The 14,837-nt window shown below is 47.6% G+C and overlaps 5 protein-coding genes across 5 annotated transcripts; 3 read left to right on the plus strand and 2 right to left on the minus strand.

Moving 5' to 3' along the window:
• The first annotated feature begins 789 nt into the window (after window positions 1–789).
• Window positions 790–2,786, plus strand: F5147DRAFT_370450 (kinase-like domain-containing protein). Its single transcript, XM_041429420.1, has 6 exons — window positions 790–958; window positions 1,048–1,333; window positions 1,387–1,616; window positions 1,667–2,320; window positions 2,379–2,621; window positions 2,688–2,786. Exons 2-5 carry the CDS (start codon window positions 1,228–1,230, stop codon window positions 2,592–2,594), a joined length of 1,206 nt encoding a protein of 401 aa, XP_041288470.1. The 5' UTR covers window positions 790–958; window positions 1,048–1,227; the 3' UTR covers window positions 2,595–2,621; window positions 2,688–2,786.
• Window positions 2,787–3,273: 487 nt separating this feature from the next.
• On the plus strand, window positions 3,274–4,618 carry F5147DRAFT_370458 (Delta2-dienoyl-CoA-isomerase). The gene is made up of 7 exons (XM_041429421.1): window positions 3,274–3,385; window positions 3,438–3,464; window positions 3,520–3,632; window positions 3,680–3,906; window positions 3,974–4,245; window positions 4,295–4,352; window positions 4,410–4,618. The coding sequence occupies exons 1-7, from the start codon at window positions 3,312–3,314 to the stop codon at window positions 4,488–4,490; spliced, it is 852 nt and encodes a 283-aa protein (XP_041288471.1). The 5' UTR covers window positions 3,274–3,311; the 3' UTR covers window positions 4,491–4,618.
• On the minus strand, window positions 4,542–6,640 carry F5147DRAFT_715297 (aldehyde dehydrogenase domain-containing protein). Its single transcript, XM_041438534.1, has 10 exons — window positions 6,496–6,640; window positions 6,429–6,442; window positions 6,176–6,376; window positions 6,018–6,121; window positions 5,916–5,966; window positions 5,836–5,863; window positions 5,416–5,785; window positions 5,198–5,366; window positions 4,750–5,147; window positions 4,542–4,701 (listed from the first exon to the last, which is right to left on the minus strand). Exons 1-10 carry the CDS (start codon window positions 6,612–6,614, stop codon window positions 4,653–4,655), a joined length of 1,503 nt encoding a protein of 500 aa, XP_041288472.1. The 5' UTR covers window positions 6,615–6,640; the 3' UTR covers window positions 4,542–4,652.
• A 1,207-nt stretch (window positions 6,641–7,847) lies between these two features.
• Window positions 7,848–10,323, minus strand: F5147DRAFT_583673 (general substrate transporter; the record flags this gene model as incomplete). The annotated part of the gene is made up of 16 exons (XM_041431740.1): window positions 7,848–8,008; window positions 8,061–8,138; window positions 8,184–8,264; window positions 8,318–8,372; window positions 8,426–8,713; window positions 8,771–8,777; window positions 8,834–9,124; window positions 9,176–9,195; window positions 9,248–9,338; window positions 9,389–9,405; window positions 9,459–9,462; window positions 9,510–9,613; window positions 9,669–9,851; window positions 9,905–9,988; window positions 10,044–10,086; window positions 10,151–10,323. The coding sequence occupies 16 exons, from the start codon at window positions 10,321–10,323 to the stop codon at window positions 7,848–7,850; spliced, it is 1,680 nt and encodes a 559-aa protein (XP_041288473.1).
• A 1,690-nt stretch (window positions 10,324–12,013) lies between these two features.
• F5147DRAFT_370624 (uncharacterized protein) lies at window positions 12,014–14,493 on the plus strand. The gene is made up of 11 exons (XM_041429422.1): window positions 12,014–12,337; window positions 12,407–12,740; window positions 12,793–12,866; window positions 12,918–13,006; window positions 13,056–13,136; window positions 13,185–13,232; window positions 13,281–13,576; window positions 13,632–13,898; window positions 13,950–14,036; window positions 14,084–14,128; window positions 14,179–14,493. The coding sequence occupies exons 1-11, from the start codon at window positions 12,216–12,218 to the stop codon at window positions 14,422–14,424; spliced, it is 1,689 nt and encodes a 562-aa protein (XP_041288474.1). The 5' UTR covers window positions 12,014–12,215; the 3' UTR covers window positions 14,425–14,493.
• Window positions 14,494–14,837: the final 344 nt, after the last annotated feature.

Raw genomic sequence — 14,837 nt, forward strand, 5'->3', positions numbered from 1 at the left:
AAGAAGGAGGATTGAATTAGCAAGTCTCCAGGATCCACGGCACATGACATGATGACAGGACACTCCAAGTTCACGGTACATAGTCTCCCAGCTCGGTCTCCCGGAGTCTGAGAACCATGTCTCCCGAACCGCTAGTGCATATAGATTCTTTCGGTGTTAAAGTCACAACTCTCGGGCCGCTGGAGACTGCGTATCATCATAGCGTCCGAGTTGTCATTGGAACGACTTTGAACAACGGCCACCAAGCGACTTCCTGGTCTCCCGCAAGCAGACCTGAATCAATGAAAACTGTGCGCCTTTCTCCTTGCTCCGAGTCGATGCCTGTCATCCCTTTCCTTACTCATTATGCGCAAGATCACAAACGTCAGACCTAGGCCTTATGGATAAGCTTCGAAGATACAGGTAACTACTCTAAATCAGAATGGTGCAATGATATTACTGAACTCGTTATCCAGCGATAGTTTCAAAGTTCTGCCAACCTTCTCATCGATAGACTTCCTACAGCCGCTCAATCACCATGATGGTGAAATTGATCTTGTGCGTTTGATCCCCGTGGGATTCGACCTTGGGAATATCAAGGGAAGTTCGACAGTTGGCACCGGCCGGCACAGTCGATTATATTCTTAGCTGCAACCGCTTCCGGTTTAACTTTCTTGCCTCCGATAGTTCAGCTAGCTTGCCAAGCAATATTCCGCAGCATGCGTATTTCTGCCAGCACCCCCGCTCTACCCCCGCCATTACTCCCTACCTTTCAGCGCCTAGTATGTATTTGAAATAATCATATCAACTTGGGCAGTATTCGTCAAACGCCATGCTTCTCGGGGTGTTACGGGGAACAGCGAGAGCGCCAATCGTTGACGCCTTTTCGCACCTCCGAGTGCAAGTTAACTAATATTAACTCGGTTTATCTGTACAATTATCTAGCCACCGCATAGTGAAAACAATCTTGTCAGTCAGAGTGCGTAGAGATTTCGAACCCTCATCCGGATAATGCCGGTCTGGTCTGCTTCTGCTGCTGTAACCCACATTAATCAAGTTCTGTTATAGATCAAGCTCTCAAGATGCCTCACCAAAAATCAAATATGCAGCTTCAGAATTTGACAATTGTAATCGACACAATGACAAATTCCTGGAAAGCATGATACATCCACGATTCAATCGGTCGTATTACGTCTCCGCACAGACCATGCTACTGCCGCGTGTTTACAACTCTTTGAAGAAACGTCCATGTCGCCCGCAGAACCGCACGCTACTGGAGGATTGATTTCTTTTGTTGGTATTCCTCATGTGTCCATCGACGTAGGGAATCTTATTTTCGGCGATTCTACGACAAGTGGGACTTATTTACGACGATGGCTTTGATATGCTAACAATCTGCTTTTGCAGGCTTACAGCGATCATTTATTGTCATCAAGAATATAGGCGAAGGCTCCTTTGGGTCAGTCTCCTTATGTGACTGGCATGGAGAATTACCATATGAAGTGCCACCCTCTACGCCCAATATCAATGGTGTCACGAGGCCAGAATGGACAGGTATGCGTTTGGTGGCCGTAAAGAAACTCAAGCGAAGATTGCAACATGGTTGGGACGAGTGCCAGTCCCTCAAGGAACTCAAGGTTTAGTGAATCTTCTGGCACCCATAGGCGTCCTGTTAAATCGATCGTAGGCACTACATGCATTGACCCCCCATCCCTGTGTCGTCCCTCTCTTTGATGTCTTTCTCTCAAGTGAGACTTCGGAGCTGTACTTCGTTTTTGAAGCTATGGAATGCGACCTATACCGATTCACGAGAGCCCGCAAGGGGCGGCCATTGGCTGCTGGTCTTCTGTCCTGCATCTTTAAACAGATAGCAGCTGGACTGCACCACATTCACTCTTCGGGTTATTTCCATCGTGATATGAAACCTGAGAATATTCTCGTCGCTACCTCAGGGCTCTTACAGTCGCAACCAGATGAACAGAAAGATGTCGCTGTCATCTGCAAGATTGCAGATTTTGATTCTGCAAGGGAGATATCAAGCACTCCACCTTACACGGAGTATGTCTCAGGTCGGTGGTATCGTGCCCCTGAGGTGCTGCTCAAGCAGAGAGACTATTCTACGCCGGTGGACATGTGGGCCCTCGGGGCGATCATGGCCGAGCTGATAAACTTGAGGCCTATATTTCCTGGCACTGGAGAAGTCGATCAGATACACCGAATCATCAAAGTACTCGGCGACCCTGCAGATTACGCCGTGGACGAGCACGGAAGATCTTACGGAGGTGGTCCATGGCCCCTTGGCTTGGAATTAGCAAAGCGTCTTGCCTTCAAATTTCCTCAGGTCGGTATAATTATATATCCGAGTTTGCGGAGTATTTGACTCACTTGTGATGCCTCAGACCGAACCGAGAAATATGTATACGATGTTCGACAAGAGAACATCTCGCCAACTTGTCGACTGCATCTCTAGTCTCCTCAAGTTTGACCCCAGCTTGCGCCTTACTAGCCAACAGTGTCTTGCGCATGAGTATCTCGGGGAATGCCTGCCGGAAAATCTTCCTTGCATGGCTCCTGGACTAGACATCCACTCTCCACAACCCGTCAATAGCAAATGATTTACACAACGTCGGAGCCAACTGTTAGTGAGTCTCTCGTGATACATGCTATTTATGTTAATGCTCATCCCTTCATATTATATAAACCTTCAGGAATGAAATAGGCTTTGTAGTACACCGGAACAGTACATTTGATAGAGTTGTCTAAATTTGTGTGCTGTCAATACGCAGAAGGCGTTCAATACATTCCTTTCACTCATCTTTCAAAGCGCAGTGGTGACCCTGAAATATTGCAAGTTTCGAAGCCATCACGGAGGTACTTACTTCCGCACTATAGGGAATGATGTGAGCGAAAGAATCGCTTTATTCCCGAGATCTTTCCGTGAAACCAGTTGGATAAAAAAAAGTGTTCAGAGCCTCAGCGCAGAGCCCGATACACGACACTTGCGTCACGGTGTCAAGGCGTGTGTCATTTTTTGAGAATATCGATTGATTATAAAGAGCTCAGAGCTGCTCCCTCATATTATTCAGCCACACCTGGGTTTGCTGATGAGTCTGTGGCTACTATCAAGCCGCCCTTCATCCCCCTTCGCATTGTTCACAATCTCATCCTTGCCACCAGTAGACCCGGCAGGCCTTGTTTCGAATGAACGACTCGGTGTCCTCCGAGTTAGTAGATGCTCGCGGAGTTGGAAAACACATAGCAATCACATGGTACAGTACTATGCTTCGTCATCGTCATGCCAAGAGTCTAGACCTTCAAGCTTCAAGTTCAACATGTCCAGTCTCGAGAGCAAGTACATCAAAATCTCCAATCCTGCTCCACATGTGTTGTTGTTAGAGTTGAACAGGTCTGCAACATCCAAGCTCCCGAGTCTCTCAAATTTTAACAAAACTATCCAGACAGCCAGTCAACGCATTCAACACAGAGCAAGTCACAGCAGTTTCCACCGTAACTGCTAGTGCTTACCACATGATCATGCAGGTTCTGGAAAGAGTACGGACGTACATTCGACGCACTTTCGACGCATCCAGATGACATCCGCGCCGTCGTCCTCTCCTCCGCATTCCCCAAAGTATTCTCCGCAGGGATCGACTGTAAGCACCCCACCCACCGACACAGACCACCAACTAACCCCCAACAGTCCAAGGACTCATAAACCTCGGTTCCAACAACACCACAGACCCCGCACGCCGCGCCCTCCTCATCCGCGCCGACATCCTCGACATCCAACACGCAGTATCAGCGCCCGAGCGGTGCCCCATCCCCGTGATAGCAGCAACCCACGGGCTCGTGATCGGTCTGGGTATAGACCTCATCTCCGCATGCGACGTCCGATACACAGCATCAGACGCCAAGTTCTCCATCAAGGCTCGTTAACCGTTAGTCATAAGGCTGCTCGCTCGTTTGTCTGATGCAGGCTGCTTGCTGCGTATAGGAAGTCGATGTGGGGCTCGCGGCTGATGCTGGGACGTTGGCTTATTTGCAGAAGATTACGGGGAATAAGTCGTTGGTTTGTGAGCTTGCGTATACGGCGAGGATGTTCTCGAGCGAGGAGGCGGAGAAACTTGGTCTTGTTTCTAGGGTCATTCAGGGTGGGAGGGATGCGGTTGTGGCTGCGGCATTGCAATTGGCTAGAGATATCGCTTCGAAGAGTCCTGTTGCGGTGAGTGGGACAAAGCGTTTACTTCTGCACGCCAGGGATCATAGGTATGGGTGTCTGTTACCGCTTTTGGATTAACTCATTGTTTTGTGATAGCGTTGCTGATAATCTGGAGTACACGGCAACTTGGAATTCAGCTGCGCTTCAGGCTATGGTTAGTTCATTTACTATCTGCTTGTCACGCTTCGATTGATATAAAATACTATGCTAGGACTTGCAGCAGTCAGTTAAAGCGGGAATGGCGAAATCAAAGGAATCCCCGAAGTTCTTGCCATTAAAGCCCAAGCTCTAATTAACGTTATTTGAGTACGCTACCCTGAGCCTTCCCTGATCTCTTCCGCTAATGAGAATTTGAAATTTACATTGAGCATGATAGTAAATACAATGGGATTTTCAAGATACTACACGTGCATAGGCTAAAGCCTACACCTTGTTATATGTTGTTTTCTCCAGCTCACATCCTGTGGCCGAGGTTGACGTGGACAGACTTCACTGCGGTGTAACTGATAACATATCAGTATGTGTTAAGATACCATAGACGCAACACTCACTTAGCGAGGGCATACTCCCCAAGCTCACGACCAATACCGCTCTGCTTGAAACCGCCGAATGGTACGTTGGAGTGCAACGAGTTAACGCAGTTGATCCATGCAGTTCCAGCTTTGAGTTTGTGGGCGGTGTTGATAGCACGGTTCAGGTTTTGAGTGAAGACGGCAGCAGCAAGACCGTAGACTGTGTCATTTGCCTGCTTGATCACATCTTCCTCGTCCTTGAACTTGATGACAACACCAACAGGACCGAAAATCTCCTCTTGGACGATCTTCATCGATGGGTCGACGTTGGTGAAGATGGTGGGCTTGATGAAGTAACCCTCAGTTCCATGACGCTCGCCACCGATTTCAACCTTGGCACCAGCTGCCTTTCCGGATTCGATGTATGACATGATACGCTGGAACGTGTATTAGGCGGGAATAGTTACGGAAGCATCTGACGGCATACGTTAAATTGAATCTCTGAGACCTGAGGACCCTGGAAAGTGTCAGGGGCAAATGGATCGCCAACCTTGAGCGAGCGAGTTTTCTCCGTGAAGCGCTTGAGGAATTCGTCATAGATGCCTTCTTGTACGTAGATACGCGAACCTGCGCAACACGTCTGACCGTGGTTCCAGCTGGTGACATATGAGTGTAGTTTGCATGACAACACGTCGCTATACTCACAAGATACCGAATGCAGCCCAGTTGACGGCTTGTTCGAGGTCTGCATCGTCAAAGATGATGTTTGGACTCTTTCCACCGAGCTCAAGGGTGACGTTTTTGAGGTTGCTCTTCGCGGCAGACTCCATGATCTTGCGACCAACAAGGGTTGAGCCAGTGAAGGCGACCTTCTCTATCCTCATATGCGAGGAGATGGCATTACCGACAGTGTTTCCGTAACCAGAGATGACATTGACCACCCCGGGTGGGAAGCCAGCCTCGTTAATAAGGTGGCACATTCGGATAGCAGTCAAGGGTGTGAATTCTGACGGTTTGAGAATAATGGTGTTACCGCATGCGAGAGCAGGGCCAAGTTTCCATGCCATCATGAGCACTGCGAAGCGAATGAGGACATGACACTCGAAGCGGCTGATGTGTACGCACATGGGAAATTCCATGGGATGATTTGACCCTATCAGACGAAGATAAGAGGACAATCTGGGAGCTGATATACGTGTACTTACGACGACACCAATTGGTTCGTGACGAGTATAGGTGAGCTTGTCTTCGGTGGTCTGCCCGATTGTCAGCGAATGAGCGAGGTTGAGAGTTGAAAAGATTCAGACCTCTTGTACTTGACCAGTGACCTTATCAGCCCAACCAGCATAGTAGCGAATACAATCGATGGAACCAGCGACATCGACATTTCTTGCCCAATTGAAAGTCTTGCCTGAGGATTATTGGTTAATGATTCGGATGCCTACTGATTGGCCCGGATGCTAACCGTTGTCCAATGCCTCCAAAGCGGCAAGCTCGTCTGCATTTTTCTCCATGATGGCAACAAGCTTTGACATTAAAATGCTACGCTGAGCACCGGGGGCATGAAGACCCCAGGTGGTATCGAAGGCTGCATGAGCAGCGTCGACGGCAAGGTCGACATCCTTGGGGGTACCCTCGGACACGGATGTTATTACTTTTCCATTGGCTATTGATCGAGTTCATGTAAGATCGTGAATATCGACGTGAAGAGAACGTACTGGGATTGATGACACTGGAAGATTTGAGAGTCAGAAGCGATTGATCAGTGATAGGGGCGAATCATACTCAATGGTAGTTTTATCTGAACCATCCAGGAACTGGCCGTTAATGAAGAGACCGGTGCTGAAGGAAACTTTCCCCTTGAAAGCGGGTGTGTTGAATTCGTGAGTGAATGCAGAGGGCATGATGAATGGATGAATGCTTCGTACTCGGTTGAGGTGTATATATAGGAGCGGAGTGCCATTATGTATACAATTATGTAAATACTGTGGGGCCCAAACTTAATTCCAGAGTCACCTGAGTGTCCTTCGTGCATTCCATCCTCTCACGTTCCACTTGATAGTTTGTTCGTACCTTTCGCCTGATAGTTTGCTAGCTTGGCTTTGATTCTTTGTGGTAGCTGAGCGCTGAGCGCTGAGCTGCCATCGAGGTACTCAAGTACCTGAACGCGGACGGTCAACGTCACAGTATTCAATTGGGGGATACTAGTCCTTTCTTAGTTGCCAACGTCACCTGGTACCTATGTATTGATAGACCTTAGGCTGCGCACATGGCACCATTAAGGCAAGTATTGTCGCGTCATGAGCGGCATTTGCAAAATCTTCGCGGGCATCACCTATTGGTGTCTCTCCATTCTCTTTCGCCCGGTTCATACGACAAGTTCCTTCCCAACAAAGCCTCGCCAAGGTTCGACGGCGTCCTCTTATAGGTGACGTTATGGGTCTGTCGGTCTCCCGGGCCGAGGGACGAGGGACGAGATTCTCGAAATTTCCACAATATCAGCTGCATGCGAGACTTTGAGATCATCTGTGCTCGTTCGACCTATCTCACACTTGCATGTGTTTCATAGATATACGCATGACCCAAAAGATCCTCCACATTCACCTCCTTGCGTCGTTCTCCCACCTCAGCCAAATTTTTACTCACCCACCTTCATTAATCTCACGATTCTCACCAGCGTACGTGTTCTGAGAACTCATATAATTTACAGCTTTATATAAACTATCTTTATCTTGGTTTGGTCTCGTTCCTTCGTGATCCCCGCAACCTGGGATCTGGTCTCAGCACGTTCAGAGGCTCTGTCCCCTCTGCATCCGACTTTTCCCCCAAACACCGGACTCGGAACGCTTCGCTTCAGACTGCGCGTATAGATGCGGTCTGACGAAGCCAGACCTTCCACACCACACTCCCCTCACCGTCTTGCAAGTGTGCTAAAATTAGTATTGCACGTCATCCTCTTCTGCTAATTTTACCTGCTCTGTCAAACATCCACACGGTTATGGTATCGTACGATCCTTCGAACGAGAGCAATGTAGATAATCAGGAATAACTGCACACTCGATAACGTCGTCTCAGGAGAACACAAGAACCTTGCTTCTCAATATATAATCATACAAACAACACTCTACCATCGCCCATCACAAAGTCTCTCTCAAAGTAACGACTTTCTTGTCTATCGTTTCTATCCCTAATATCCTATCAGCCTCTGGTGACCCTGCAAGAGGAACATCCTTCCGTAGAGAGACCTGGACCGGCGAGACACCTTCATTGTAAGCCAATGCAAATACGACGTCCATATCTGGAAGAAATGTTGAACCGACAACAACAAAATACATCAGATACAGAGTTACCTTCCAACGAACGACCTGCAGTCTCCGGGAAGAAGAAATAGACAACTGGAATGATTAAAGCGTTGAGCGCAGCGAATACTGTTCAAACATTAGCTTCTCACGACGCGATATTTCACGACATACCGATGTAAGTGCCCCAGGATATATTGTTGAACGACGGGCCAGTGATCATCACGACTACGAAATTGAATATCCAATTCGAAGCTGTGTAACAAGGTGTCAGAACCCCAATGTGGATAGAAAAACAAACTAGATACATGTGCTCAGGGCATTGGCAGGCGCACGAATTTCCAACCCGACGATTTCGGCACACTGACGCAGCTACATGTGAGTTCCGTGTAAATTACAGCAAGCAAGCAGCTCACGTATAGCCACGTCATGCCCAACCACCCGATGGCAAAGAACGAGTTAAACACAAAAAGTAGCACGGCGCTCGTTACTTGTGCTCCAGTGCCTCGTACACTGCCGAGAACGGCGAGCAATATCATCGTTATGCACTGGCCCACAGCGCCAAAAAGCATGAGCTTTCGTCGCCCGATACGGTCTATGATGAAGATGGCTATCAAAGAGGCAAAGAAATACTCTGTTCCGTTGGCAGCCGCGATAAGACGTGAGGTAACATCCGACAGACCAAGGCGCTGAAATAGGATCGTCTAGAGTGCAACAGACATGAGGGATCAGCAAATTCAGAAAGGGGAAGTAAGACTCACAGCATAGCTAAAATGTAAAGTGCGCATCAGATTCCGAATCTATGTTGAAAGCAGATACTCAACTATGTAATCAGGTTGATGCCCGTAATTTGTTGGAAACACTGGTTGATCACTGCTAGACAAGTTCTCCGGAAATGTTGGCTCCGGCCGCCAACGAGGAGTTTCCTCAAAGGCGAACGCTTGGAGTTCTGTAGCGCATGTTTGCCTCCAATGCCGCTAGAGTTAACGTCCTCGATAGCAACTGCTTCCCGGATAGCATGATAAGTGCGTTGAACTTCAACATCGTCTGGAGATTTGTTCTCGAGCGCCGATATGACTGCTATGGCCTCTGCGTTTCGGTTTTGCTTTACAAGCCTACATCACTGTTATCAGCAACGTGCCAAATAGACGGATTGACATAATCACCATCTTGGTGATTCAGGAAGCTGAAAAATCTAGTCAGATAGGAGAGCGACAGTAACTATACAGTTGACCCACGAAACCGATTCCAAAGACCATGACCAGAGCCAAAACTATCTGAAGCGCGATGGGGACTCTCCACTGAGCAGAAGATCCGCTCGCCCAATAACTATCATATGCCTGTGAATCGGGTGGCAGGAAAGGAAGGAGGTAACGTACAGGCCAAAATCGATCCACTTGATGCGCGCCATCAATCACGCCAAGACGTCAGATTGGCAGGTTCACTTACATATCTGACAGACACATGACTTTAGGATACAGGCATAGCATGGCTACTCACGAGAGCATGACACCAAAAGTGATGAGAGACCCTTCAATCAATATCAGCGCGCCGCGTTTCGCAGCAGACGAGAGCTCTGCATGGTAACTGGGAACCGTGGAGGTCTGTCGAGGAACGCAAGATGCAGACGGAGGAATGAACTATAAACTGGGTACTGACGTTCAAGCCATTTCCAACGCCGGTAATTATCCGAGCGACCACTAATTGGGCATAGCTGTAGCTGGTCGTTTGGAGAATAGCGCCGATAATCATGATACATCCGCCCAGTGCAATTGTTTGGCGTCTTCCTAAACGATCTCCTACCCAAAGATTAGATAAAGCCCCCATGAGGCATCCAATTTCCTGTGCATGCAAACACATTGAGAACGATTTAACAACAGTGGCTTGTTGCTTACATATACAGCGACAACAAAGCTTTGCAGAGTAGCGTGGTTAGGGTGGCTGCTATCTACTACAACCTGGGGGAAGACCTTCTCGAACTAAGATCGATTAACAACGACACAACAACATTTTCGACTCGGATTGATGACATACCTGTCCAGCGGTCAGCAATGCAGACATAACCCCTTGGTCATAGCTACATGACGATAACGCAATTCGCTTAGTAGGTCATCCAAAAGCAGGTAGGCATCTGTACGAACCCAAACAACGTAAATCCAGTACCAGCAACGAATGCGATCGAAACGGTTAATTTACGCCCACGGAGGCGAGGGGCATACGAAGCAACTTCGGCATCAAAATTAGTCTCGTCATAGTGCTTCCTCTCTTCTCCTTCGAACGTGCTTGAGACTGGAAGTCGGCTTGTCGTTGTCATGATAATAGACACTAAGCGCCTTAAAATTGGAAGCAGAAACAATGGGCACCACAATGAGACTAGTCCTAATTTATAGGTTGAGTATGCTATGCCACAAATAGAAGTGGAGTACTACAAGTTACCTTGTGACCGAAACCTCTGATCATTTTGTAAATGTGATCACGGATAATTGATGAGGCTTATCATTGAAGGAAGTCCACTGAAGCTGGTGGTGTTGGAGACAAGTCTGCCGGAGTGCCACAATCAGTACAGCTCTTACTCAGCATTTGCGAGTTGGAAGGAACTGTTGAAAGGAAGACTAGAATCAGTAAATGGACTAGTAGTGGTGACGGTATTCAAGCGTAAGCCCGGGCCGATTTACATCATAATCCCACACTGTTCGTCTTGGCACGCGCCCAGGTGAGCACTTACTCGTCCCCGCACCTTTGTGCGGCATCCGATGGCTATTAGGCTGTTCTCTCGCCATTTGCAATTTCCTGTAGGCTGGTGATCGTAACCTTCGCATACTGCGTGTGCTTGAAGGAAACATTCGATCTCGACCAGCCATTGACCTCCCGCGCAGTCTTTACGAGTGTTGTCTTGGCGCAGATTCCCGCTGGCGCGAGCGTCGGGACATCGTTATCTGTACGAAAGGCGATAACCTCATCGAGTCGCACATAACGACGGTGCAGACCGGAAGCCGAATATGGAATACGCGAGCGTGTCGTATGCAGAAGAGGACACTAGTCCAAAGGCATGGCTAGAGACAATGGTTGATGACGAGTAGTCACTAGTCAATAATGAGGGAAGTTGCAAACGTCATAATAGTGTGCGTCTTCACCTTCCAGAACATATTGATATCCGTATTATACCAGTTGTATTTGTATGCCCGCCGCGCTTTCGCGTTTGTCACATCTTTGCCTTGGCAATGTTTTTCAAATGCCCTGACCAGCCTGAGATTACCGCGGCCTTGTCCACCACTGAGTGTGTTCCAGAATCGAAGTTGAGCTCAGATAACAAACCCCCGAACTTCTGAGGCAAGAACCGATGTCCGGGAATCGGGGATAGGCGTCCTACGCCGCTACAACAGGTAGGATTAACGAGAGCGCGCTCTCGCAAGTTGAGTATGTCCATTGTCAAGTCACATCTTTGATGGTTCTGATGCAATGCCGATGTGAGGCGCCCACTGGTGAACTATAATGTTGGACTAGAACGATGGGTAGCATCATGATGTGGCTCCCACTGAGGTTTACTTCACTGTTGGCGGCGAGCATAATTGTTGTACACGCTGTGACTCAGTGACTTCGATGACCAATTTTACGTCAATGATATCATAGACTTTGACCCGAACATCACGTCCTCGCACTCTACTTTCACATAAAAATTTAATCAACACTAGAAGCAACGGGCCCTTGGATATGTTCATCGACAAGACGCTGATCTTCAAGTTTTAATATTTGCGTAACGCTCTCGTACCAGATGTGAGTCCGAGTGGAGGACCGCAACTGTCAGAATTCATGAAGCTGTGTCCTTCAAAACGTCAATCCTTTGTCAAATTACCATTCCATCACGGAAACCGGGGAAGGATGGTGTCGATGAGTTATCATACGTAGTCCAAATTCAAGAACTGGTGTGCAGTTTCCTTCAATCTTACCGATTGAAGCATAGTATACTCACTTCAACAGTAGTCATTGATTCACCTGCGTTAAGACGTCACGGGCCACGGCTATCTCCTTGCGGGTTGCTGCAGGTCAGTGATAGCCGGACAGCCGCCGCATGCCGTTCATCAATTGACCGTGCCTATCATCGTACGTAATGAGGAACTTGGAAAGGAACTTACCAAGCGCGCCGGCGTCAACGTATTTGCACCATCTTCCTCTCAGTTCTATCTCTTCCTCCCCTTTACTTTTCCCATGTCCTCTACCAATCATGCTCGTTTCCCATTGAACAATATTCGTTGGGGCAACAATAGTCATGGAACTCCTGGAACTCATACAACACACAGCAGTAAACCCCCAAAAACACCTGCACCGATGTGAGTATCCATCGTATTCGGAACATGCTCGTGAGCCCAAAACACTTAATTTTGATGATTTCTTTGCAGATATCGGCATGCTGCCCCATCTGGACCTTGGCCATGGATGGACCTCGAGTCGGACACTAAGTTAGAGGCAGAGCCTACTTCACCAGCAAGAGAGTCAGTGGAACAATTGAAATGGAGGGGTTATCCTCAATCCTTGTTCGGTAACTGGGTCACCGATCGAATCTCACGGTGTAAGATGGTCGAAAATTGTTCCAAGGACCCTCGAGAAAAATGCAGGATCTATTATGTCGATGTACTTGGAACAGGATCATTCAAGCCGGCTCAGGATACCGGTCCACCCATTGATGTCGATGAACGCGCTTTAAATAAGCTTTGGGATCATTTGCAGATACAGGTAAGGAATAGGTATGAGTTATTGCAAGCGATTTGATCATATGTCGCTGCAGCCGACAGGCCTTCGTCTTAGGGTGTTGCTTGTCGACAACATGAAACACCCTGTGCTCCAGATGCTGGGAACAAGGTACTATACTCAAGTTTTTTCCAACATGTGTCCGAGGATGAATGTAAATAGGTACAACATCGAACCGTTCTTTTTCACGTCCTCGTTGAACTGGATCCCTTCTCGATACCAAGAAGAAGTTATCAAGAAAAAAGGAGATCGTAAGTGGTTTTCATGGTCTACCCGACAGCGCGTCAAACACACCATCAGACATTACGGTCACTCTTCTATTCGTACGCGCCGTATCATGGGAGGTGACTGCACCATCCTCGCAAAACAAGCACATTTCGGGTGCGAGTTCTATGCACCTATGCAAAATTTAACCTGATCGTTTTCCAGACAATGAGAGGGCTATAGACACACAAGAGTCACTTCGTCTTCGCTCTGGTGCAGTCCTCCCCCTAATTGATGTTATTATTATTCAAAAGTTTTTAGTTCGCCGCCCGTCAGCGGAAAAGTACCTTCTTCAAGACCTGCTCGCTCTGCATATGATAAGATCATCCGACCCTAGTGGCAGCACTATCATATCTTACCACCCAAATGCTCAGTGGGATAGGACAACTGCGGAGCGATTGAAAAATCTAGTCCACAAAGTAGGAGAGAGCGTGTATTGGCAGAAGATATTCGAACAGTCTAAGGATCCATCATTTGTCTTCTTGGCTATCCTTTGGTATGGGCTCTATGCCTGGGACGAATCCTTGGACCATCTGTACACTCACATGAACTGGCTGGTACGCATCTTTATCGTTTGTCTCGTTCAATCATTCAAGCTATGTCATTATGCAGGAAACAAACGTGCTGCTGACGAATGATAGCCATCTTACGACTGAGTTACACACTATCCAGGCTCAGCTACTTCATTATGCTTCACTTCTCGAGGATTTCCGCAAATCTGTGAATTTCGTCAGGAACACGCCGAATCCCGGTCTGGAGTCCTCCGAATTTACTGAACATTCAAGAAGGGACACGAATAAACTGATGCGCAAGGAATGCGATAACCTCCTTTCGGAAATTGACAGGCTAGGTTTCCAATTGAGAAATATCACAGACCTCGTTCGTATGTTTGCTCCGCTAGATTTGAGCACTATTAATTTCGATGTCCAGGCTAAAGCGACTGTGAACTTTGTCGATAGTCGACGGATGCAAGATCTGACGACAGCAACAGTTCGTGATTCGGCCTCAATGAAACAAGTAGGTTGGTATTTTAATTCGCTTGACGATACTAAATACCTCGATAGATTTCCTACCTAACAATGATTTTCCTCCCTGCCAGTTTCATCGCAGTATGTCCAATGTCATTCTCTCAGTGATGTATCTGATAACTTTCTTTCAGTCGGTATTTGGAATGAATGTCAGAGAAATTATCAGCGGTGCCACGGAAACTCTAGCCAATTATGTGACTGTTTCTGTTACATTTACTGTACTCACTGCATGGCTTGTAGTTGCATTTCAATCTCACTCGCCGTTTCACGAGCCGGGTGCTGGATTCTGGCGACGGCTTGCATGGCCGGTCACATACATCATGAGATCCACAGGCCTGCGGCAGTCGCTCCGAAGTCAGCCCGTTGTAGACATTTAGACGAACTCTTTTAACACTAAAAGATACATCTTCCCCTCTGTATCAAGTTGCACAGTATCATGGCTTAACGATTACGATTACGAGTATGGGACGAAATGTTGTGTTTTAGATGTAGACTTGTTTCCTACTTTCTATCTCTAGGAATCGGCGTTGCCTTGTAGAAGAGTTACTTTCTCTCCAGGTGTTCTGATTTCGTAGTCATTTTGGATGTATTTTATGGGTGCAAGTTCAAACGAAGGTCTCTCTACCTCTTCAAAAGTGTGCGTGCGTCACGGACTCACGCCGGTTCCAAGGTTTCGCCACAACATTTGTACCGCGCCGCACAAGCCCCACAAGTAAGGTTAGGTTAACAATTGACTCACTAAAGTAGCTAGTATAAATGCCTCTGTCAAAAAGTGGCCAAGTGATTTTTA

The sequence above is a fragment of the Suillus discolor genome (genome assembly GCF_016758755.1).
Source record: "Suillus discolor strain FC423 chromosome Unknown F5147scaffold_66, whole genome shotgun sequence".
In the NCBI taxonomy this organism is placed as follows: Eukaryota; Fungi; Basidiomycota; class Agaricomycetes; order Boletales; family Suillaceae; genus Suillus; species Suillus discolor.